Raw genomic sequence first — 26,562 nt, 5'->3', positions numbered from 1 at the left:
AACCATGCACTTCTTTACTTAAATAGATTTTTTATTAATCTGTGTATCCATTCAACCGTATTCAGGACATTTTCATGTGTCCAAGCATATCCCATTTCATCTCTCATCTTGAAACTGATGTTCCAAGTCCTTGTCTAACTGCAAGTTTTTATTTTTAGGGCTGTTATCTTCACCACAGTCAACCCCAGCAAATATGGAGAGTGCCAGATCAGCTGATCTGAAACGAAACGGAACTGGAGGAAGTCAAGAAAACAGTACAGTTGACTTTAGCAAGGTACGCAGCATAGATATTGCCACAATAATCCTTTTTTTTTATTTTTTTTATTTTTTTGAAAAATACAGATTTGGCTATTAAATAGTATGTCAAGACTCAGTATAATATATTAGAATATATTGGGCAAGCAAACCTTTCCGATGAGGAATCTTATTATTTGACAACGAGGCAGTGCTAGTATAGGAAGATTATTATGCTTTCTCAATATCAAAATAAAGTTTCATGTAATAATACACTGAATTTAAATTATGTGATCATCTTTTTAATTGATCAGTAAGGTTTTGTTTACGTTGTAATTTCTGTGCAAATTTTAGACAGACCATAGATTGGTTGCTGTGGGTAAAAGTCCACTTTGACCAAGAACATTTTACTTTATAATTTGATATTGCAAGGGCTATTGTATTATGATATATATATATATATATATATATATATATATATATATATATATATATATATATATATATATATATATATATATATATATATATATATATATATATATATATATATAGGTCTCAAGCTTGCCTGGGCAAGCATGCTTAGAACTCCTATAATAATTCCAGTTGCCCCCTACCAACAGCATGAAAGCCTTTTAGAGCTGACAGGGTACAGATAATAAAACAAAGGACCAACAGTTATATTCATTTTTTTTTAAAACCATGGTCGACAGCGCAGATAATTATTAATCAAACGTATATGTACTTCATCCGAAAGGTACTTACACAATGTTTATACGGACACCAAAAACGAGGAGGGCCCCCCCCCCCCAAAAGGGAACTCGCACACTTTTGTCAGTATCTCCCTACCTTCTTCATCTCTGCGTTTCTCGTTTGCTCCACTTCTCTGGTTCTCCTGTCTTCTCCGGTGGTCCTTTTTTGTTCTGGCTCTCGGCAGCGGTATCCCGACCTGGTGTAGTAGTTCTGCAACAGGTTGGAGCCTCGATGCAAACAGCCCTATTGCTGAAGTACCAGGCCTGAAATAATGCAGACGGAAAATCTGCAGAAATTAGTGTAGGAACACTTCTTCTTTTCTGTCTGTATTATTCTGGCCTGGGACTTAGACAACAGTTCGGAACCCGGTGCACATTCTCTCCCCTAGTGGGGGAAGTGCTACTCAAGGGCAGATTAATGCAGATGGCTCCGTGGAGAAAGTGTTTATACGCTTCTGTTTCTCCGCGGATCTATCTGCAATATTTTGGCCTTGTGTAGCTGTTCTGCAACAGGGTGGAGCCATGGAGGGAAACCTCTCCCTCATTCCTCCAAACGGGGAAGAGGGTGTCCTCTGAGACTCCGTCCTACTGTGCAAGTACACTGAAGAGGCCAAAATGATGCAGGGGAGAGCCGGGAGAAAAAAACCCCCACAAAAATGATTAACTGCCGAGAAGGAGACACGGAAGCAGAGACACCGAAGTGGTTTGGGGAAAAGGTAGGGAGGCGTTGAGCCAGAGTGTGGGAGACAACAAATTTTGTTTCACAATCAAAGAAGCCCTCCGAATTTCGCCTTAACCAAAAGGTCAGGAAATGAAATTTGTTTTCCGAAAAGTATATCACATGTCAAAGCATGTGTTCAACTGAACACATCTCCTGCACAGCAGATAGCTGGGGTGTGGGGGAAAAGGATCAATGCATCTGGGGGATTTTCCAGAGAGACTGCATGTACATTTAAAGAGGCTCGCCCATCATACACATTAAAGTGCATATGATGATTGGAGTGTTCCTTTTAAAGGTTCTGTGTTGTATGTATTTCTTTCAACCTTAAGAGAAAATAATAAAACAGTGTATTTACAAAGGATTATTTGCTTGGAGGATTATTTGCATTTTCCGTTTAAACTTAATCATAAAAAATGTTGGATTTTTGCCATATGTTTTCGTGTGGAAGCTCTGCTCAACCTGTATATAGTGCTTATGTTTTTGCTTGGACCCCTTATTTCCTCATGGGCAGGACTATGCCTCCTGGCACTGTAGTTGTGGCGCGCTTGTAATGGGACTGAAGAGGTCAGCTGTAAGTTTCCGCAGATATCTGTATCAGTGGTATTAGTACTTCTTACCAGTCGTGTCACATGTCTATTGGTGAAGCTTCATTCGTGCTGTAGTCCTTTTAAAATACTCCCCTGGTATTATACACAACCACAGAGTTTATTTAAACAAATTTAATTATTTCTTCTGAAATAAAAAATATATCACACAAAGTTTCGTATATAAAAAAAAAAATGTGTTGTGTATAATTTCAGAATTAATCATTTTTTCTCCTTTTTTATTCCATTAAATTTGAATAAATGCTAATGAGTGTTTCCATACTTTTGTGTAGAGAATGTCTATCGTTGTAATGGTTATTTTGCTAAATCTTTGTTGATAACCGTCACTTTGAACAAAAGGGTTTGTATTTTAGCAAATGAACCACAGCAGAATACTTTCTCTGGCAGACATTTGTTTGTTGTACACTTCCCATTTTCACGTTGTGGATTTTTTTGGGAAATTCCAAAAAAGAAGACAAACATCCTCCCCCATGTTCCATAAACAAATAATGTAAAAAAATAATAATAATAAAAATACTACATTTTTGTTTTTAGGTGGATATGCACTTCATGAGGAAAATCCCACCTGGAGCTGAGGCATCAAACGTTTTAGTAGGAGAAGTGGATTTTTTGGATCGACCAATTATCGCTTTTGTTAGGTTGAGTCCAGCAGTTCTTTTGTCTGGACTCACCGAAGTGCCGATTCCTACACGGTATGATTGTTTGCTTTATTTTTGTTTGGTAAATCTGTGTTGCTTTTAATATTTATTACGTTATTTACGCTTATGCATAGCATTGTACATTTGCTTTAGAGCAATAGATGTCATTTCAGAGAACTTCAATGTGTTATTTTCTTTTTAAAGAGCTTACTTAAGTGCCGTAAGAAAGTGTGTGGTTAGGTATCCATCGTAAATATCACTTTAGAGAAGCAGTCTGTAAAGCCATAAAATATGACTTAATGCATTATAGCTGAAAGGAAACAATCATGTGATAAGCAATAAAAGCATTAGTGAAATTCAAATAGAACAAAAGCACTAAACTACTGCTCCCTATTCAACAAAATAACATGCTCAAAAACCATAGTGTCAGTTTTTTTAATATTGATGTACAATAATATTTTATTAAGTAAGAATGTCTGAGTACTAGATATTAAAACTTGGTACTGCAGACACAGTGGACGGGAAGACAATTTATCCCCCCTTCCTCTTGCTCTCTCTGTGTTAAAAGTATAGAGATACAGGGACTGTCCTCCCACAACCAAGCAATTCCCACATGCAGCCTCTCACGATAGGCTGAGCTCATTTGTTTGAAACCAATGCTGTGACATACTGTTATTCACTTAGTTACCCAAGTCTGTCTTATTATAGAGATGCTTGTTTTTGTGCACTCTTAGAGTAAGGTGATCTCATTTTCACTGCTCTGTTCAGATTTTAAAATGGGGGTTCACGACACTGGATAATACACAATCTGGTCTGATGCTCACAAAGACCTGTGTATGAGGAGTGTGACTTGGTTTGAAGTCTGGGCAATGGTCTGGCTAAACAATTGCCAAATTGCCTAAATCTGCTTTTAAACATATGCATCAGTATTGGACTAAATGCAGGGTTTATTTCCAGCTCGTGCCCATTTTGAATCCCTAAATTAAAAGGACCAATTATTTTCTTTACACCTCTCCTTTAAATTACGGCATTTACATGCAGTTCAATTACAAACCTCTTTATATTACTAGAGTGGCAGAAGCATAGAATATGACATATGTAGGAAGTTTTTTGTTTTCTCCAACAATATATTAGAAAGTAGGATTTTATGTAGTCAGATGCCTAAATAGAACTCAATATTGTACTACATTACATTAGTCTGTGTCTTCCTACATACATAAACAATTTGTTACAGTCTCTAGCATAGTATCATTGCAGCAGTGATATTGTTTTCATAACTCAAGCTTGTGTGTTTGTGACCATGGAAAGGTTTTGCCCTTCACTGTGGGAAAGCAGGGTGCCTCTTCCACTCCAACGCTGAAGGCATTCATGTCATAGAAAATCAATTGGGCCTTTCGCATGCCCATTGTGTGTTTTCTCTGTGAAATTAACTTTGATCTACAGTAGTTACTCATGAATCAATCTTTCCCAGCCTTCTATTAGTTTAATGTGTAGAAGTGATGAATTTGTTTAAACAGCAGCTTTGGATACAGCTAGAGTTTTTATTATTATTATTATTTATAACCCAGACTGCTGTCCTAGCAGTTGCTTAGTTATTGGATTTTATTTATATGCCTGATTGGAATATGTTGATGTATTTTTTATTTCGTAACATGATGTCACAGTGCACCTATCCCATGGCATCGTTTTTTTACGCGTTTGATGCCTGCAGCCAATAGCCTGCCCACAGAGTAGATAATGACCTTCATATTAATAACATTTAGATCCCGATGTAGTGACACCAAAAAATGGGGTCTGCCCACAATATGTTGCTGCAATAAGATTTAACAAGTTCTCCTAACATTATGTAGGCATTAGTGTGGTGAGGGCAGGTTAAGGTTAATGTTTGTCCCTCTTTATACACTGAACTTCAGTCTAATACTACACAAAGCTGAGTGACTGTCCAGAAACAGGTTATCCAGGTATTTTGTTTTGCTAAATCACCCTGGTAGAGGGTTACTGTGATCTGTTTGCCTGGAACTGCAGTAGCAGTAGATGTATCCAGTGCAGGTTTACTATATTGCTGCCAACAAATAGTTACCTGGACTGTAGCAAGGAGAAAGAGACTGCTTTTACCACAATAAAAAATATGGTTCTGATACAAATAACCATTTTATTTTAACAGGTTTTTGTTTGTTTTGTTGGGTCCCACTGGAAAAGCTGCACAATATCATGAAATTGGAAGATCTATAGCCACGCTTATGACAGATGAGGTAAACATTGTACCTTCTCCATACGTAACTTGCTTGTGAATTTGTTGGACTGTCCATTTAGAACAGTGAGTGTTGTGTTTTGTCGGCGCATTGCCCTAGGCACTGGGGTACCTGAGCCACCCTCAGCGCTAACATCTGTGTCCACCGTGCTCTCTGCTTTGGCCAGCATATTATGTCTTATTCTGGTGCTCCACCTCTCCATGAAGTGTTCCACCAAGTAAAGTTACCATGGAGGCCATGGCAGCTAGACGCAAATCTCCAAAGTGTAACTTAGATGGTTACAAGTGAGGTCTGTGATCTTCTTCAACCACAGCCCAAGGAACAGCCCACAGGGGAGCCATATTGCCCCCCAAGGGAGGCTGCTGCACCCCTAGACCTAGTCAACCTAGGCCTAAATACACCACTGAGAACACCTGAAGAGATGGCTTTAATTCCCCCATTTCTTTCTTTTATATTTTGTGTAGGCAGTAATACTTTTTACTGCACGCAAGCTGATGCATGCCTTATTTTGTTACTGTATGTCTCATCTAATGTCTACCCTTGATGCCTTTATTGAAACCAGGAAGCTTAGGTGGGGTGCATGTTTAAGTAACCCTCCTGCCTGTATCAGTCCTATTGAACTCAATGGGAGTAGCAACATTGAATTGCATGTGTGCTGCGGTGGAATTAAATGAGACAGAATTTAACATTTTTAACTCCGTTAGCTAAAGAATGCATACACTGATTTGCAAGCTTTAAATGCAATATATATTAAATATATATTAAACAACACTTTCTTTTGCTGTCTCATGTGTTTTTATTACATATCAACATTCTTCAAGATAATTTAATGGAACTACGTCCAGTTTAAACTTCTATAAGTGATGCATAAGAAGTCTGTCACTAGCCCACAGTTCTTACAAAGCCCGGTTAGGGTATTCCAATACAGTATTTTAAGGTGCTTTCAGGTTTATTCACTGAAGCGGCATTTGAGCTTGCTGGATAGTTGCAGTTAGTTGTAGTTTTTATATATTACAAGGGGCCAACCCTGGCAAATTTCTCCTGCGAGAAGAACGCTGGCCCTGTGTAATGCATAATTCAGTCAGTAAACTGCCATTGAAGATATCTTTCTGATTTTACTTACAGAAGCCATTCATTGGTGATGGCCTTTCACAATGCTTTGTGAATTTTTTTTTTTTTTTTTTTTTTTTAAATCCCATAATTAATAAACCTTTTTAGGAATCTTGCTTGCATGGTTTAGGTGCATATTAAGGAAACTTGTAGTTGGACCATAATTGTGTCGAGGTCACGTTTTTGGGCTAGAAATTCCTGTGGTGCTCTACAGGTTTTAGCCTATAACTGCCTGTTAGTGACAACTAACTGTAAAACTTGTTTGGAAACTTTCTGTCACTAATGAGAAAACTGAATGATTTGCTTTCTTGGCAGATTTTCCACGATGTTGCGTATAAGGCAAAAGATCGAAATGATCTTCTTGCAGGAATAGATGAATTTCTAGACCAAGTAACAGTCCTCCCTCCAGGCGAGTGGGATCCAACCATCCGCATTGAGCCACCAAAAAGTGTTCCCTCCCAGGTCAGAGTTCTCTATAAATTCTCCTTAATGTGATTTGTATTTTTCAGTGCTGAACATGTCTTCCTTATCGATGTGTGGTCCCACCACTTTTTTTTTTTTTTTTAAATATTAGATCATGGATAACTTCATTGAGGTCCATACGTTTTTTCTAGAAATAACCTAAATTAACATGGAATTAATAATTAAAAGCTAAATAAGAATATTCTTGCAGGAGAAAAGGAAGATTCCAGCCGTCCCAAATGGATCAACTCCTACAGGTGAGACCTTGAAAGAAGAGGAACATGAAACTGGACCAGAGCTCCAAAGAACTGGAAGGTGTGTTTTTATAACTTTTCCCAGGATATTGTCAAGAAATATAATGATCCACGTGTTTATAGATTTAAAAAGCAATGGGGTTTCAGGAGTGTCTGTAAAACAAACATGTATATAAAGAAATATATATCCCTAAACAAAGTGAGGAAGTGATGATTATGAGTACAATAGTGATCTAAAGTCAGATTTTGATAAAAGAAATATTGAAAGTATAACCACCTCCTACAATAGTTCTTGGGATTTCTGAGAGATTGCATAGAATTGGAAACCAAATGTATAGCTGACGTGAAGTCTGCCTTCTTCATTAGTGACAGACCAGAACTGTCCATTTTTTTAAGCCCAATAGCTTTTGAAAGTCCTGTGTTCAGCAAGCTTTACTCCTTATTCCAGAGCTTGTTGACACAAAGTAGCCCGGAATATGACAGTTTTGATTGTAGCATTCTCAGAATCCCAGCTCCTTGAGTCATAAACAGCATACCAAGGATCTATTTAGTAAGAAAGTTAATATATGCTTACTAAATGAATTAAGATTTTTTAACTAACAAATACCTATGCATCCTAGGTTACGAAATTCTATTTTGATAGCAAAGGAATAGTCATGATTTTTTTTAAAATTTATCTCGTCATCAATATGAAAAGAAATTGACCCATCTACTTTCTCAAGGCTAATGATCGAAAGAAAACTTAGCTAGACACCTGCAGTGTACAGTTTGACGAGTTTCATCTCACCTATTTAGGCTTTTTGGTGGTTTGATGCATGACATCAAAAGGAAAGCACCTTTTTTCTTGAGTGACTACAAGGATGCATTAAACCTGCAGTGCCTGGCCTCCGTTCTTTTCCTATACTGTGCCTGTATGTCTCCTGTAATCACTTTTGGAGGGCTCCTGGGAGAAGCTACACAAAACAGAATAGTGAGTACAAAGAAAGATTGGTAGTGGCCAGGCTTTTTAGACCTTTCCAAAGAAAGTGTCCTTGTGCATTTTTGTCTCACGTATTCATGCTTGATCCAAAGAGTTTACCCCACAGTATTTGACCAACCCCAGATCACGGTAACTTCTGTGGCAAAGTTGTGGGGGAGACCATGTGAACAGAAGATGCAAGGTTTAAGGTAACAATGTTTAATCATGGTTCTCAGGGCTACAGTATTTCCAACCCATGGAGTTGATAAGGTTGAGTATTGTTGTCCAGTGAAATCTGTAGATTCTTCTGGATATTGCCAAGGAGCAATTTTGTCTAGATGCCACACGTATCCCCGCAGGTGGGCTTTTTAAAAAGGCAAAGTTTGATTTCTATTTGACAAAATATGTAACAAAAGGTACAAAAAATGTTTTATATGTAGATTTCCTTTAAAAACTTGCCTGTCAGAAAAATGCATTAGTTTTAGCAGAGCCTACGTGCTGCCTGGTGTTGTGTTCTAATGTTTAAAGTGTTTCAGCATAACTGAGACACCGTATTGTAAATCTAAACTCCCTTCTATTGCATGAATTCGGCACCAGTCATAAAATATGTTACAAAGATTAAAGGGAAAATATATTGTAAAAACGAGCAGGTGAGATGGTCAAGATTGTATAAAAAGTCTGGTAACAAGAGTATGCAATTTCTTACTAAAATATTGTGAAAACTGTTTAAAATTTAAACCTGGCTTCTACAGGGTTTTGCTGAAGCCTACTTAACAAAATTGTTTATGTTCAAGTGGTTTAAACTCCTTAAAGCACTTGGATGTCAGTGCTAATTTATGGATGCACAAATGTATTCAGTATTGAAGGTAATATGTTTCTACCTCCAAAAAACAAACGACTGCAAAAAGAGTGGAGACTATGGTTCAGAACCCCAGAAACACAACGTTAGTCTGCAGAGCATTAAAAACTGTAAATATGTTCCATTAGTCTTTTAACATGCTGTGTATCACTTTATATGCCATTTGTAATAACTGCATTTTATATGATGACCTATTGTTCATCTCCTATTTCCGGTTTCCTTCACTAGCCATAGTACTTGCTTCAGAGTTTTAACTGTTCCAAAAACAGCAAGGGGGAGGTCAGAGGGGTAATGCTGGGATGTAGCCTATGAGACAGGAGATCAGAATGCAGAAGCATTTTATGGAAAATACTATACGTGTATGTATGTGTGTATATATATATATATATTAAAAGGGGTGGGGGATTGGAGAGGATTAATAATTTTATAATTGTGGCTAGTAAAAAATAAATAAATAAACAAAACAAACAACCTGTCCATCTTTAGATTTTGGCTTGTGACTTCACCCATTGTAGTGTATAATTCTACCTCCCACTGAGGGAAACATGCTAGTTTTTTTTGGTTTTTTTGGGGAGGGGAGTTTCCCCACAAAAACTATACAAAGATTTTTTCCCCAAAATTACAAAAAGGGCATGTGCAAAAGTTTATTACAATATAAAGGTAATTTTATTTTACCTCACAGTTTGTTTTGTTTAATTACAAAGCACACAAAAACAACTCTTAACTTTTTCTTAACTTTGCTTTTCAGTTTTGTGTGTTATTGGTCTTTTTCCCCTTCAATAAATCATCATCATTATTTAAAAAATAAACTCAATTTAGTATATTTAGTTTTTAACGGTTCATAAACTTCAAACTTGTATATGTTGGTTTTATATCCAGATATAGGTTGTGGTTTGTAATTTCGTTTAAATGTTTTCATTGTATGTTGTTCTGTTTTAATATTCTAAGCTTGTATCACTGACTCTTTTACAAAAAAAATACAACAAGATAGTATTTTTCATCCTGAACAGAGTGCAATAGAGTCTCTCTTTGGAGCGTCGTTAACGGGTATTGCCTATTCTCTCTTTGCTGGACAACCTCTGACGATACTGGGCAGCACAGGGCCAGTCCTGGTGTTTGAGAAGATATTGTTCAAGTTCTGCAAGTAAGTAGTAAATCCATGCTTCTTGTTTTTGAGATAAAAAAAATCTGTTTGCTATGATGCAAAAAAATATTAAGTATCACTTTCCCCATTTCTATAAAACTACTAGAATAACTGTGCTAATAAAAATACACAATTTACCCTTCAGTTTGTAATTATAAGTGATCTCTCTGGCATACTTTACCACAAATGTCCGCCTCATATCCTCTTGTATATATATTTCCCTTTATTGGTTTATCCAGTTTGATTTTTGCTTGCTTTTCATTTATATTACTGTCTGATAATCCTTTTTTATCTTCTAAATAGAGATTATCACCTGTCTTATCTTTCGTTGCGGACAAGTATTGGCCTGTGGACAGCATTTCTATGCATGTTACTGGTAGCAACAGATGCCAGCAGCTTAGTATGTTACATCACCCGCTTCACAGAAGAAGCATTTGCTGCCCTCATATGCATCATATTTATTTATGAAGCACTGGAAAAACTGTTCCACTTGAAAGAAAAGTATGCCTTCAACATGCACAGCGACATTGATCTCCTGACAAAATACTCGTAAGTTGTATTAAACACAATTTTATGTGAAAGTGATCTAGTAGGCAGGAAAGGAAACCCGGCCCATTCATATTTGCTGCAGAGGAGCTGTTGGTGGTCTGTGTAGCTGCTAGGCATTCTTTCCCATAGCAAAGATGGCCCTTCCATTGTGTGACTTCACCAAATAGACTGCATTTTGGATGTGTGACAATTACTACGTCATGTGTTAAATTTGTACAGATGAGACATCTGTGTTTCATCTTTTATTTAGAGAGGTGTTTTAGTGTGAATGAATGAACATCTAACCCACCCTTTCTCTTACCCAGTTGCATATGCTCTGAGCCAGTGAACCCCAACAATCAAACTCTAACTATGTGGGTGGAAAGGAATATTACTCCCAGTGATGTACAGTGGGACAATCTAACCGTGTCTGTAAGTACCTCCTGTGAGATCAAATCACTCAATACAGATTGATGCACACGAGTTTGTTATTACAGGCAAGTGCCTTCTCTCTGCCCTTAAGTCCAGTTGAACAGACCCCTTAGTCTGGGAAGACCAGAAAAGGCATTTGCATTTAATTATAGATCAGAAAAGGCATTACAAATGATGGCCTAGAAGGGAAATTATTGGGCAACACAAGTATTATGCGGTTTCTGAAGAGGCACGGCAGTAAGATGTTCCAACAGAGGTCAACAGCTGTATTTATTAATATGGCATTCAAGAAATCTCATAGAGGAGTCTTGTATGTGAAAGTCCTTGGATGTAGGACCTATAATGCATTGTTAAGTGTTGGAAGCGTTTAGCACATCAGCACACTGTTGTTGGTATGGCTCAGAAGTGGTGAACGCACAGTAATGAGTTTATGTGCTTTTGGGGGAAAACTCCACAAAAGCTTGAAATTTCCAACCACCGCTGGCTGTTATCAGGTCACTAGATCGTTTTTATACACAATCATCTGTCTTCATCATAGTGCTGGTCAAAATGCGCGGCTCTTATCTTCATCCATGTAGTCTCCCTGGTAGGGATAATATTAGCTTTTCTCATTGAAAGTATATATTTGTAATATGACTTTTTACTTCTTAAACTTTAATTGTTAATTTTATTTTCAAAGCTATGTATAGAGATGTATAGTGGTTTATGCTACTATGTTTTAAATAAACTGTTTTTATAGGCGACTCCTTTCCTACAGTAAAATTATTATGTATTTTTAAATGTCTCTTTCCACCAGGACTGTGTAGCACATCATGGTTCGTTTGTGGGCACGGCTTGTTACCACCATGGCCCTTATATACCCGATGTGTTTTTCTGGTCAGTGATCTTATTCTTTACAACGTTCTTCCTATCATCCTTCCTGAAGCAGTTTAAGACCAAGAATTATTTTCCAACAAAGGTTGGTCTTATCATCTTTCTATGTTTCTGAGAGTTTTTTTTTTGTATTTCGTACAATAAAATGATCTTATTTTCACACGTTGTGTTCATAAAGCATTGCTTACAATGCAGAATTGGTCAGCTGGTAACATTTGGGGCGTATGTAGAAAAAGGGAATGCGGTGCAAAGTTTGAAATGGCAACCAATGGAATTTGACAGTAGATAACCATTTGGCCCATCGAGTCTGCCTGTTTTTCCTGATGTAAAGATACCAACGCTAATCAGTCCTTTTATAGGTTCTTACTGTATTGACCTGTACCACTTCCGCTGGGAGGTTGTTCTGCTTATGTACCACCCTCTCTAAAAATGATGATGGTCCCTATAGCAGGAATGTGTATCTGGTTGCTATGATGATTAGACTACCATTCAAAATGATTACTTATAGAACAGGATTCTAGTGCAAAGTTTGAAGAGTGTTCAATCGTTTTTCTGCTGAATGGATCATTCCATTGGTTGCCATAGTAATACAAACACTTTTAAGTGTTTTTATTTAAACTACGTATGAACTTATGTGATTGAGGAGATGTTTTGAATGTGTATATATATACTGTTTTATATACTGTATGTTTAATTCATATTTTTTTCTCTTTAATAGCTTCTTCTCCAGTTTTTTTCCATCCTTGTCTACAAATGCTATAGCTATTCGAATATGTTTTCTGTAGAACAACAAATTTAAATTGTCCGAAAATCAAAAAAATTCTAATATTTATTTATATTGGTTTTAGGTGCGATCTACAATCAGTGACTTTGCTGTTTTTCTTACAATCGTGATTATGGTTGTAATTGACTACCTGGTGGGAGTTCCTTCCCCAAAACTCCATGTTCCTGAGAAATTTGAGGTAACAAATCATATTATGCATGCTTTTCAGACAGGAAAACGTATAGTATCTAAGTGTGCTAGAATGTGTGTGTATATATATATAATATATAATGGGCTGAGACGTTATTGAGTGTTAAAGGCTCTTCTTTTAGAGCAAGATTTGCATATGTACGTGTATATACGCTGTTTTAACTGTTCTTTTCGCTTATTGTTTTTCTTTGCAAGCCAACGTTAAAAGACCGAGGTTGGATCATTGATCCCTTAGGTAGTAATCCATGGTGGACATTACTGGCTGCTGCTATACCTGCCCTTTTATGCACCATTCTTATTTTCATGGACCAACAAATTACTGCTGTGATTATAAACCGGAAAGAGCACAAGTTGAAGGTATGATCTTATAACTTGGGCAGTGGTATAATTTTCACCCTCTTTGTGCTCATTAATATTTATTTACCAAATCCTGCCTTAAAAAAGCTACACGAAGACAAAATGTTTAGGCTTTGAAACGGAGTGAGAGTGATGAGTAAGAGGGCATGCTTTATGTGCCTCGTTCATTTACCTTAATGGGGAGCTCAAACCAAAAAGAGTGTTTAATTTCTTAATCTTTTTTACATTTTTATAACACTTTAAAAATGTTAGGATGCCGCTAGTTAAATTGGTTTGGTTATCCCACCTAAGAATAAATGTATTAAAAAAAAAAAAAAAAAAAAAAAAAAAAAACAACCTTAAAATTAATTTAAATGGGATTGCTATGCTATAGATCTGAACTTGAAGGTAATGATCAAATTGACAGATGAAGGCTTTTCTCATGTAATGTTACCATTTTTTTCCTTAATTGTACCTTTAGGCTTACATTTCCTCCCCCCCAAAAAAGCTGAGACAAGACTAGCTTTTAATTATCACTATTGACACATGCAAAATCACATTTTATGAAAGGGCACCGAACAAGCGTGTGCCTTAAAGATACCCTGAGAATGAGCAGCCCATGTTCTTCCCTCCAACTGTAAAAATGGGAGATATGCTGTAATTCCCTTTTTTAACACCTGTTAAAATGTTTGTTTTTTTTAACTATTTTATTTACTTTATTTTATTTAAAGCTTAATGTGTTGATGAAAATGCGCTTGTGTCTCGGGTAGTTTTGTTAAGGCCTTGTGTGCTTTTGTTTTACGCCAACAGAAAGGTTGCGGCTATCATCTTGATCTGTTCATGGTTTCCATCATGCTGGGTATCTGCTCCATAATGGGTTTACCCTGGTTTGTTGCTGCAACTGTTCTATCCATCAGCCATGTTAACAGCTTGAAAGTGGAATCTGAATGTTCTGCGCCAGGAGAGCAGCCAAAATTCTTGGGAATCCGAGAGCAGCGAGTGACGGGTCTCCTGATCTTTGTTTTGATGGGACTCTCTGTTTTTATGACCTCTGTTTTGAAGGTAAGAATGACGTTGGCTTCTTTTGTTGACTCGGTGTGTACTTTGGCATTATGTGTCCTGGACAGTTTTAACGTGCTTTTGTAATAAACTATATGGAAGCATCTGTTACGTGTGCACTCCATCTGCAACAGTGATAATCACCAGACCTGGAAATATTTTGTTAACGTCAACATTCGAAAAAAGGAACAGTTAATAATAAACGCTTTGCCGTGTTTATATATATATAAAAAAAAGATACGCAAGTAAAGCTGGCGATTATAGTAAAAGGAATTCACCATTTTACCGCTGACATCAGTGTCACTGAAGACTATTGAATTTTGAATTATTTAACAAGATGATGATAAATTTAAAAAAAAATAATTTCCTCGCTCCAGATAAAGGATCTCCCATTTTTCTGGCTGTGGGCCAAAGCAGCACAGCATTTATAGGATTAATGAATAGGATTCTGTGCACGAACGTCTGCTAACTAAGCTGCTCAATTCGATTCTAGTATTGGGATATTAGAAATCCCAGGGTAAAAAAGTCACAAACGAGAATTTGGGTGAAAAATTATTTAATGAAATATGAGGCTACATATTTTCCTCCTTCTGAACATGTTTAAAGTACAGGTGTTAAGAGTTCTGCGGCATGCTCCTCCAGCACAAAAAAAAGAGTATTTAAATATCAAATACTTTCCAAAGCACAAGGCAAGGATTATATTGCTGTCTGGAAAATAATTCATTTAAAATTTTGTGTCTGCAAATATGGTATTGAATATTATATCAGCCTTTTTTATATTTCTGCTACAGCTAAACATTTTGGGGCAGAGGGGCTGAATAATCTGTATTTTGGACAATCCTTTGCATATTATATGGTTCAAGATGGGCAGTTACAGAGAGGGTAAAAGTGTTTATATTTTTATCTTTTGTTTTTTAGTTTATTCCGATGCCAGTCTTGTATGGGGTGTTTCTTTATATGGGTGTTTCTTCGTTGAAAGGTATCCAGGTAAGATCATTTTTGTGGTGGGTTACGGATTAAGGTTTTGGTTTGATGATATTGTACATTCCCAGGTCTGTGTTTCCAAAGACAGAGAGATATACACGTATAAAATGTGATTCTGATTGAAACGTTTGAGAACTTGATAACTAGTACTTCATATCTGAACATTCCGGTGGTTGCTATGGTGATACAACCACTTTATTAAACTTTGCCAAAAATGTTTTTGATAAATAATGCATGTAGTGTCAGGAACTGTTGACAAAAATAAACCGCAGGTACCAAAGGATAAATCTCTGGTGGCAGTTGATCTAATGGGGAGGGGGTTGGGGGCATTTAAAAAAAAAAAAAAAAAAAAAAGGCTTATGGTGACCAAACTAAAGCTTAGAGGAATCCTTGTTTTACTTATTGTTCTTAGGATCTGACTGACCCCCCCCCTTATCAAATTATCTTTCTCTTTTCATTTATTATTGTTGACAGGGTCTGTCTGTGTAGTTAACACTCACTAAATTAATTGTTCTCCCAGTTCTTTGATCGCATAAAGTTATTTGCAATGCCGGCCAAACACCAGCCAGATCTGATCTACCTGCGCTACGTTCCTCTGTGGAAGGTCCATGTCTTCACTGTGATCCAGCTGACATGCCTTGTCCTCTTGTGGGTTATAAAGGTTTCTGCTGCAGCTGTTGTTTTCCCCATGATGGTAAATATATTTTTTCATATCTTTACTCTCAGCACCTAACTTAGAACTGAAATCTGTATCGCAGAAAATGTAAAACAGTCTATATTTATAAATCCTTGTTATGAAGTGCAATATGCGCGACTGTTCAAAAGGTTGGGGTTCCAAGTATTTTTTCCTTGTTTTTTCACGAAAACAGCTAGATGTGCTAACATAATTTCAAAAGGCTTTTCTAATGATCAATTAGCCTTTTAAAATGCTAAACTTGGATTAGCCAACACAGTGTGCTATTCGAACACAGGAGTGATGGTTGCTGATAAAGGTCCTCTGTACCCCATATGAAGATATTTTATTACAAATTCCTGCTACAATAGTCATTTACAACATTAACAAGGTCTTCACTGTTCTGATCCGTTTCATGTTATTTTAATGGACAGAATTTTCTTTAACCCCTTCGCGACCTTTGCCGGTTCAGGACCGTCATGACAAGAAGGTCACTAAATGACCTTTGACGGTCCTGAACCGTCAAAAAGTTAAATAAGCTTAGAAAGTGATCAAGGATCACTTTCTTCGCTTAAACGGCCTTGCTGCAATGCCTCGATGTCGAGGCATTCAGCAAGGCCGAGATCGGCATCGGGGGCCATGTCTGGCCCCTCCCCGGGGCGTCAACAGCCCCGGGGACGCCCGTTTTAAAAGCGTTTAGGAGGCGATCAACGATCGCCTCCTAAACTTAAATGGTGTCGCTGGAATGCCTCGATCAGGAGGCATCCAGCGACACCAAACACTTACCTTTAGGTGGGCTGTGACCGCTCCGGAGAGCGGTCACAGCCGCAGCTGCCGGTGATCTTCGCCATCAAGTAAGATGGCCGCCGCTCTGTAAAAAAAACAAACAAGAAAAAGTTTGCTAGATGGTCTCCAGACCCTCTAGAGAACTGGCTCCACTTGCTGGTTGAATACAGGTACTGCATTCAACCATGCAAGTCAATGGAGCCCAGCTTTCTAATCACTATGTGATTAGTAAAATATTAAAAAAAAAAATAAAAAAAAAAAAATAAAATGTGCTAACATTTAAAAATAATTATGCAGTGATGTCACTAGATGAACCATCCAGTACCAGCAAAATGTGTAAAAAAAATATAAAAAAGTATTAAAAAAAAATAAAAAAATAAAGTTTATTATTTTGAGCAAGTGCTAAAATTTCTCAAAAATCTCAAAGAGTTAAAATAAAAGCACTTCAAATACCCAAGGGGTGTCAAATATATATAAAAAATGGCTGATGGGGTAAATTGGAGTGGCCTAGCTCACAGATAGGGCATAGGTACAGACTGACCAAAATGGAGAAAAAAAGCGCACTTCCCAAATGTGGCATTTTAAATCTGAAACAACCCGACAAACCCATGCATGTCGGGTATCACTGCACTCAGGAGATGTTCCTGAACACATATTGGGGGTTGTTTGACAGTGACATATACCAGAACCTGTATATCTATAACTAAAGTACAATTTGTGTGAAAAAAATTACTATTACAAAGTTTGGCAAAGTGTAGTTCTATAATTGGTGCATGGAAAGGGTTAAAATAACAGCATTCGGAATACCCTGGGGTGTCTAGTTTTCCAAAATATATGGTCTGAATGGGTTAAATTGAGTTAACCGGCTTCAAAGATATTCCAAAGAGAAGATGGAGGCAGAATGACCAAATGACCACCTGAATTACGCATGCCCCAAAAGTAGCCTTTTACCAGCCAAACAATCTGACAAACCCATGCATGTGGGGTATCGCTGTACTCAGGAGATGTTCCTGAACACACATTGGGGTGTTGTTTGATAGTGACATATACCAGAACCTGTATATCTATAACTAAAGTACAATTTGTGTGGAAAAAAAAATAAAAAAAATTACTATTACAAAGTTTGACAAAGTGTAGTTGTATAATTGGTGCATGGAAAGGGTTAAAATAACAGCATTTGGAATACCCTGGGGTGTCTAGTTTTCAAAAATATATGGTTTGAATGGGTTAAATTGAGTTAACCGGCTTCAAAGATGTTCCAAAGAGGAGATGGAGGCAGACTGACCAGATTTGTTAAAAAAGATTTGGAAATCATAAAACGCTGCTTGTACTTATTGCCCTATAACGTACAAAAAACAGCAAAAAAACATAAAAACATTGGGTATCTCTAAACTCAGGACAAGTAGTAGAATCTATTTAGCTAGTTTTTTTACTTGCTTTTTTAGGCGAGTAAAAGATTTTTCAAATAAAAGTCATAAAATGTCTTTTTTTTCAATTTTTCACCATGTTTTTTTTATTTTTTTTTATAGTAAATAAGATGATACGATCAAAATAATGGTATCTGAAGAATATAACTTCAGAATAAGAATATAAGAATATATAACTTATGTGGGTACACTAAATGGGTGAGGAGAAAATTACACCTGAACACAAGCACCACAAAAGTGTCAAAACAGCCTCGGTCCCACAGGGTAGAAAATGAAAAATGAGCCCGGTCCTTAAGGGGTTAAAAAAGGAAAATCATGATTTATCTTATATCATAGTAATAGTGACAATCATGTGATCTATGTGAAAAGCAGATTTATATTTTGCCACCCCATCCAGTTTTCATCTCTGCATTGGTTTGATTTCCAAATCCCTTTCTTCCCTTCAATTAGGTCCTTGCATTGGTCTTCATTCGCAAGCTGCTAGATTTCTTCTTCACTAAACGAGAATTGAGCTGGTTGGATGATCTGATGCCTGAAAGCAAAAAGAAGAAAGAGGACGATAAGAAAAAAAAGGAGAAAGAGGTATGTGCGGTTGGATATATGCAAATGGTTAGCTTTGTATATGTCCTGTTTGAAAGGTTTCTTGTGATAAAAGTAGTGCAACACAATTATCCTCCACCCACGTGCAACGTGTTTTTGCTTAAACAATTCTCCATATACCTGTATGTTGTAAGCATTGCATTAAATCAGTCATTCTATACAGTAATTGAAAATGGCCTGAGCAGGATATTCTATAAAATACCTAAACTTTCTGTACAGTTACGAAAGGGCCCTAGACAAAGCAAGGATTTATATTTACATACAAAGTTAGTATTAAGAATTATAAGTGAGATTTCATGCTACCTTTTGGGGCAGGGATATCCTTGTTTGTTTTTTTTTAATTTAATTTTTTCCTCAAATTATTGGTGTCCTTTCCATATTGTATTCTATAACTCACTGCATTAATATTCTAGCCTAGTTTTTGTTTGCAATAGTGAGTTTATTAAACAATTAGTTTTGCAAAGGAGGTGAATTGGTTTGTGACCTTCCTCTTCCTCTCTCCTTTACAAAACCTTTTATCTTCCAAACGAAGAAGATTGAAGATGGCACGCCAGAGGTATGTGTCCAGAACGTTCGTGTTAATTGGAATGGATGCCATCTGTGAACAAAGTAACCCATTGATACAAAACCGTAAAATAATCTATAGTTTTAAACATATAGTTTAGCACCTTCCGGTTAGGTTAGATGGGGGCCATGCCTTTTACATGTTATATACAGCAGTGTAATGCCTGTTGGCCCCTGCGTGTAGCATGGATGTGTGTGAAACAATGGCAGCCTGCGTTGCATGCGCCTGTCTGTCATGGAACAGGTAGAATATTTGCCCGGGAATCTGATATATAACATCTACCCCTGCATAGCAAAAAAGCATTAGAGGACAAAAAACTGCAGCTTACCATTACCTTTTTTAAAATAATTCATAAAAGCCTCAGTCTGACATCAAATAGCCAATTTGAAACAAATTAATACAAACTAGAAGACAAAACAGATTCATTTAGTACATGATTTTTGAGTGTATTATGCTCACTACTGTGTGTTAAACACTTTATTTTACTTGATGAGTCCCTTGAACCCTTACTACTTTCTGTCCATCCTTCTATCCGTATACAGAAGTGACAGAATTTCTCAGGAGTAATCTTAAATCGCTCCGTGTGTCACATGCTCAGCCATAGCCAAACATTAATCATAATGTGTAGCTCGTGCCCAGGCCTAATAACCCATATTCTATAACCCTCTCTGTTTGCCTGCCCCCTATTGCGTGTTTGATGTCATGTCTAATTAAATGATCGTGTATATGTTAGTTTAATACTGTTCTCTAATATCTGCAACTAAACTCCAGTCCTAAAGCCATAATTCTGACATATGGTAGTTCTTCCCTTAACTTGAAACCAATGTGATTATGGTAGCAATATTGGCAGCGATGAGTATAGATGAGGAGGAATATTAACCCAACAGCGTCTGTAAAACTATTACTTTTTAACTCTGTGTGTTTAATCACGCCACAGAAAAGTTTTTTCAGTTTCTGTGGCAACAGCCTATCAGTGCCCTGGTAAATTGGAAATGCAGAATTCTATATGATTGAAGAATCAGTTTTACGCTTGTTAAAACTTTTGCCATTCGTGTACATTTTTTGTGTAAAGCATGTGGACTGTGTCACGTCACGAATGACACGTCCACTTAAAATGTTTCTTTACTCTCGGTCTCTTATGTGATTGAGTAAAAAGTGTAATTATCTTGTTAGCTTTATGTATGGTTTCCTAAAAGTTTCATTTAGACCTGATCTCAAGTTACAGCTCAGATGCACCTCATATTGCCTTATTATGTTTTCTAAAGATTAAAATGATTGCACGTGAATGTTTCCTTCCCTTTAAGCAATATTATTGCACCGTGCTATTCTGGACACGCTGTGTTTAAAATCCAAACCTGCTACCTCTAATCTAATGCATCATTTATTGGAAAAGTATACTGACTGTATACAGCATATAAACTGTGCGCTCAATAGTTGACACACACACGACCATAAAGTAGGTATCAGACCTTTTGGTTATTTCTGTGTGAATATCAGACTTGACTTCCTGAAATGAGGTCCTTTTAATTGATAACATGTCTATTTGCAAGGAGAATTAATATAGTATTTGTGTGTATTTCCTAAGTTAATTGGATGTGTGATGTTCATTTTAAAACATGTTAATTTAAACTGTTGATATACATTTAAACAGGTTCAGGGATTAAAGCTATTGAATCCATCTACCTCCTCCTAATGTGTAAATAAGCAAGGCTGTAGTATATGTGATTTTCTTTTTATGAACCAGCAGTTCAACAGTTTCCTTCCTGTGTTTGCAGGAGGCTGAGCGAATGCTTCAGGGAGATGACACTGACAACTTACACCTTTCATACGAGGGCAGAAACCTGCTTCAGATCCCAGTCAAGAGCCTGAAATACAGGTATAGTTTGTGGTCTTGGAAGGAGAATAAAGTATTAGCGTCAAGTCTCAGTTGTATTATGCATGTAAAATTTTCACGCTCCGCTTTTTATATGTAGATCAAGTTGTTCCGTATGTGCCCGTATAACCCTGATTTCCCGCGATATTAGAGTGTCCGATGGGTACGAGTGTATCGCTGTTCTACAACCCAAGGGTCACAAAGATGTGTATAGAAACATCAGGAAACCACATACATAAAATACATGAATTCTCCTAAATGCCTTACATGGCTAAGTATTTGGCCAGTGGTCGTAACCACATGCCCTAAACCAAGAGGGTCCATGTTTGGCCAATTAAAATGTTATCGTTTTAGATATAATAATCTATCAGAACTTTAAACAGAGTGCAGATGGATATAGTATTCCTTCCCTACCCTTTGAGTTTGCCCCGAACATGATTCTTGTAATAGTTCTGTAGCTGTGTACACAGGGGAGACACCGTTTCATCACCAGAAAGTTGGAAAAATAACATTCCAGGCAAACATTAGTGTAGTTTACACATAAAACAGGTTTAGCCTTTTGCAGGGTGCGGGTGCTTTGGAGTCGCAATTTGAAATTGGCGTCCGTTATAAAAATATTCAGTAGAATAAAGTCATTTCAATTGAGCACCAATTTCTTATAATTTTATAGCATGTTATGAGTGCCACATGCACCCTTCCTTGTGTGTATATGTAGATATAAGATGTTCCTTGTTTTCCCATGAAAACGGCTAGGTGACCCCAAACTTTCGAACAGTGGCCTAGTTCCCAATTCAGCACACAAAATCGTGTTTGTTCACACAGCGTAAATAAATACAAGCTCATAACAAAGTCTAAACCTCATGTATTTCAATATTAATGTTTTAATATTGCTTTAACCCCTAGGATGGCAGCTACGTAACAGATTTCCTTTAAAGACAGATGCCTTTACTCTTAAACCATTATCTCACATACAGCTTTAGGCTTATTTCTTTTGTTTCTTGTCTTGTAGGCTTTTTCTTGACCTTTGTTATACAATAGATCTTAATTTGGCTAAAACCCCAACCTTCTGTTATCGATCACAAAGTAACAGTTGAATCTATACATTTTTCCAACACTGAAAAATATTTAATTTTGTCTCTTTAGAATGACTTCTGTTGTGCAAAAACAAAAAACATGACACCGCAAATATTTATTTGTAAAGTTAAATGTGAATTTTAATGAAAGTAGTACAGTACAAACATATGGTTAACAAGCAAACTACAAACACCCAATTATACTTGTTTCAGAATCTGAGATTTCCAAATAATAGCTTTTTTTGTGTAAATCGCATTGAATATTAATCTTGCATATTCTCATGCTGAGTTCACATCCGTTTTCAAGATCAGGAGGTTATTGGAACTCTTGGTTTGTGCTGGGCAATGCAAACTCAGTATTGTAGAATAGTTTGCTATCAGATTTTCTTTGCTTTGTCTGAGCTATTGAAATAAGCTTTTTTTAAAAATAAAATTGTAGCAGATCAAGTTACAATAAACAGTGCTTCCCATGAGTCTAATAACAACATTAATGCTTCTGCAGTACTGTTACTAACCTCAACTTATTGTTTGTTCTCTAGCCTTGATCCTTCTATTGTAAACATATCAGATGAAATGGCAAAAACCGCACAATGGAAGGCCCTTTCAATGAATCCTGAAAATGCCAAAGTAACCAGGTCTAACTTGAGGTAGCTATAACAATTTTACTGATCCATTGTCTAATAGGCTTTTACATTATGCGCTAAATGCTATGCTGATAAGAGGGATTCATTGAGTCAGTCATCTTAATGAATATTAGGGGCTAGACCTGGGGAAATCGATGAAAAAAAAAATATTGTGAAAATCCCATTGAAACAGATGCATATTTAGACCAAGAACAAAGTAAGGCTTGGCAGAGGTCTGTTTCTTGCACCCTCATGTCGCTGAACATTGCAGAGAGCAAGGACAGAGCGTGTAAAACATGGAGTCTGTCTCAGAAGAGGCTGGACCATGGCAAAGGTGAGTTTCTGGATAAGTTGTGGTTTCCCTTCCATGTAAAAAGAGGCTGGATGGGCCCGTGTTAAGTGGAGAGAGCTATGCTTCTTGCATGAAAAACCTGCCAGGGACAGACTTTTTTCCATTGCATAATTAGGGAAACCACAACTCTCCAGAAAACTTCTGCTTTAGTGGATAAGTGCCAGAGGAACCCTCTCTGTAAAAATAAGTGCTGGAAGACTATGAATAGGAGGTGCTCCCCTAATTAAATGTCCTTTTCTGATAAGGGGGGGATTGGTGGGTGGCACTCAACACCACTAGTTTGACAGCTTTGCTTTGTATATTTAATCTGCATTGATTGTGTAAACAATTAATTGTTTGATGGCATCAATATGACTGATTTATCCATCTGAAAACATGGCTGTAATCGCTTATTCTAACTTCTATTTTAATACTTCCAATGAATGGCTAAATCTTGCCTACAGCATCTTTGGTGTATGGTTGAAGCCATACAACATCCATTTTGTAATGGGTCATTACATTTAATGCAAACTAAAAAGCGTTTTAAAGAGACAGTTTAGTGCCTGACACTTCACTATAGAAGAATGCATGAATACTTTTAAAATGCATTCTTTCAAAACAAAGGCAAAATAAAAATGAAGTTTTGACCTAGAAGTTGTAGTCCTCCTACATGGTCTGATTGGCTTGAAACAGCCAATCGATGGCAGGAAAGAAGCTCACTGGAGGAGAGTATATATCATGTGCAGTGAGATGTGTCCAGCTGAACACATCTGCTGTAGGGCATTTAGTTGGGGGTGTAAAAAGTGGCAAATGCACATGGAGTACTCTGCTATATCCCCTTATGCATTTGCAAAATGGACAACACAAATTCAAAGGGACAGTGCAGCTGTCATATACATCAAGATTTTAAGTAGATGTAGCCACACGTTCCCATGAAAATATATTATCTCTGTGCCCAACAGAGTTGGCCTAACTTAAACCTTGATCTCGAAGCTTTTTCTGATCACACCTAAATTCTATGTTTGGGTGTTTTTATATCTTGGCACGTGTGTGAGCCAAAGGCAGCTTTGATTCCTCCTCCTGGCGATTGGTTTGTGGTGTTGCACCAGCCAACTCACCTCAAGGTGTTTAGTCCACTGTTCACATAAATGTTGATTTTGTATGTTATATGACCTAGCCATCGATTTTTATAGAGTTCAGTTTTTTATTTTATTGACGACTGGAACTCTTTAGCTCTAGCAAATTAATGTGTTTTTTTTTTGTCCAAAATGTTATATACAAAATGACATTGTAAATGCCCTCTTATCAGCATCCATTTCTGCATAAAGGTCCCAATAAATGTTTTTCTAATGTACACGTATGTTTTATTATTTGCTGAATAGTGCCTATTTTTTTTATTATTTAGCTACTGAGCAAACTGTGTTTGACATCTGGAGACCGCCATTTTCTAGAGATCTCTGCTTAACAGACTGCTTGTGTTTAAGTACATTTTTCACGTAGCTCTGAGGGTCCTAAAAAGACAGCTTAAACATTTGCATCTTGCAACTTCAAGTATATAATGTTGTCTTGTCTTTCTTTTTATTTATAGCCCCGACAAACCAGTGAGCGTAAAGATCACCCTTGAAGATGAAACTTCCAGAAAATATGTAGATGCAGAAACATCCTTGTAGAACTGAACCAAGAAGTGTATGCGTGTGTGAATGTGAAAGAATGAAAGGACTGTTTGTATCTTTTGAGTGACTACCAGACCATCAGTGTGAAAATGATTTCCAAAATACTGTACGTGCACCTCATAAATTATTAGCACTGTATATACTGTATAGGAACTAAACAGGCGGTTTCAAAAGTGAATAGGACACACAGTGATCACTTAATTATTTATTCAATAGGAACCTTTTTTTAAACAGATTTTTAATGGATTTTATTGTTTAACTTTAAAGGCCTGTCATCAAGCAATAGTGTTGAATTTTTCTACTCCCTAAAAGGAGTGCCTCGGAAATTTTGCCACTTTCCATTCTCATGCTTTCCATAAAAGAAGAACTAAAGTTTCTCTACATATTTTTTTAAACCTGTTTATTTTTTCCCCTTTTTACATTTCTTAAGCAGAGGGTTTCATCAAATGTCCCTAGTGGAGAGCATCCAGGGTACCTGTGATCATGTCACTAAACACTCTATCACACTACTAGAAAGCAAAGAGTACAAATAATATTCAGTTTTATAACAGCATTTTTTTTATATACCCTTTTTTAAATTATTATTTAACAAGCAATGCAATGTGTTAAGATTCCGCCTCTCAGCACACAATTATTTCGGCACATACTGTTGTTGTTGCGGGAACAGTATTTAATGTGTCTGGGGTTTTTTTTGGGGGGGGGTAGTTTATGTGCAAGAGATTGGGTGAATTACCTAAAACTATACCGTCAGATTTGGTAATTGGACACTGACATACATGTCAAAACTGTTAACGGAGGTTTATCGGTATGTCCAGTGAAGACCTTTGACATGTGAATCTATGCTGCTAACACGTCTGTCCCAAAAGTCACCTTTTGTCTGAACAATTTAAGCTGCCCACTCGGATAGGGCTATAGAAATGGCATGTGCGTTATACCATGCAGAGTTGGTAAGAGTGTTGCAATTGGAGACTCAACCTGCATGGAGGGACTATAAGAACAGCTTCTGTTTAGATGCAGCTTAGGAGAGGAAAAGCTGTTATGAACAGCTCCTTTACTGGATCACCAAAGACCATATATGTGGTGCTTATCTTGGAACTAATACTTGAGGGGCTTTATACAACTGGTTTAAAGCTTATGTGGAACATTTCCTCTTTAAAATTGAGGTTTAATGCACAGACCCTCATTCTCCACATGTAGTACCAAAGCTCCTCTGCTGTACGTCCTTTTTCATTTCCTATAACCAAATGATGCCCCCCAAAAATATGACTGTTTAAAATTTCACATGCCCTGAAAGGCAGACCATTGGGTGAACTTAGTTAGCTGGAAGTTGTCAAGCTTAGGCATTTGTAGCTACATTAACTACGGAGTGTGATATACCAGCCGTGTATACTCATGCTGGGCTTTATAATACACCAAGATAACATTTTTGACCTCTCAACTAGTCAATTAGTAAATCAATTCTCCCAGAGATGTATATGACTCTCAAACTTTTTGTTCAAATTGTATTTTTTTTTTTATCTATGAAAGGAAAAATTATATATTTCTTTTGAGAAGATTGTCGAAAATCCAAATCACTAAATTCTTACCTTACAAAATCTAATGTCCCCCATGAGCAATATATTATGGGGTATAGAACATTTCTTTAAGATGTGACTTTTAGTTGAATGTTTAAAGCCGTTCAACATATTTGCCTTCATTGTGATATATTATAACATATGAAGACGGTTTGATTTAGGTATGGGTAATAATTGGATATAAACATTC

The 26,562-nt window shown here is 36.9% G+C and overlaps 1 protein-coding gene across 3 annotated transcripts in view; it reads left to right on the top strand.

Annotated features, from left to right (window-relative positions):
• The window catches only part of SLC4A7 (solute carrier family 4 member 7), a 71,276-nt gene extending 46,106 nt beyond the window's left edge, over positions 1 to 25,170 (top strand). The window contains exons 8-27 of one of the 3 annotated variants that reach the window (XM_053467995.1): positions 159 to 274; positions 2,847 to 3,004; positions 5,115 to 5,202; positions 6,628 to 6,774; positions 6,986 to 7,089; positions 7,824 to 7,998; positions 9,856 to 9,989; positions 10,293 to 10,538; positions 10,844 to 10,949; positions 11,746 to 11,907; positions 12,671 to 12,784; positions 12,991 to 13,152; positions 13,942 to 14,193; positions 15,109 to 15,177; positions 15,695 to 15,868; positions 18,511 to 18,642; positions 19,193 to 19,216; positions 21,001 to 21,101; positions 22,711 to 22,818; positions 24,714 to 25,170. In XM_053467995.1, coding sequence (XP_053323970.1) covers positions 159 to 274; positions 2,847 to 3,004; positions 5,115 to 5,202; positions 6,628 to 6,774; positions 6,986 to 7,089; positions 7,824 to 7,998; positions 9,856 to 9,989; positions 10,293 to 10,538; positions 10,844 to 10,949; positions 11,746 to 11,907; positions 12,671 to 12,784; positions 12,991 to 13,152; positions 13,942 to 14,193; positions 15,109 to 15,177; positions 15,695 to 15,868; positions 18,511 to 18,642; positions 19,193 to 19,216; positions 21,001 to 21,101; positions 22,711 to 22,818; positions 24,714 to 24,795 — 2,654 coding nt within the window. In that variant the 3' untranslated portion in view covers positions 24,796 to 25,170. Of the gene's footprint in view, positions 1 to 158; positions 275 to 2,846; positions 3,005 to 5,114; positions 5,203 to 6,627; positions 6,775 to 6,985; positions 7,090 to 7,823; positions 7,999 to 9,855; positions 9,990 to 10,292; positions 10,539 to 10,843; positions 10,950 to 11,745; positions 11,908 to 12,670; positions 12,785 to 12,990; positions 13,153 to 13,941; positions 14,194 to 15,108; positions 15,178 to 15,694; positions 15,869 to 18,510; positions 18,643 to 19,192; positions 19,232 to 21,000; positions 21,102 to 22,710; positions 22,819 to 24,713 lie in introns of all 3 variants that reach the window. The other 2 variants (XM_053467996.1, XM_053467997.1) reach the window with 2 other exon arrangements.
• The last annotated feature ends 1,392 nt before the right edge of the window (positions 25,171 to 26,562 follow it).

This window comes from Spea bombifrons, chromosome 5, assembly GCF_027358695.1.
Source record: "Spea bombifrons isolate aSpeBom1 chromosome 5, aSpeBom1.2.pri, whole genome shotgun sequence".
NCBI classification, from domain to species: Eukaryota; Metazoa; Chordata; class Amphibia; order Anura; family Pelobatidae; genus Spea; species Spea bombifrons.
This window is presented reverse-complemented; position numbering and strand designations above follow the sequence as displayed.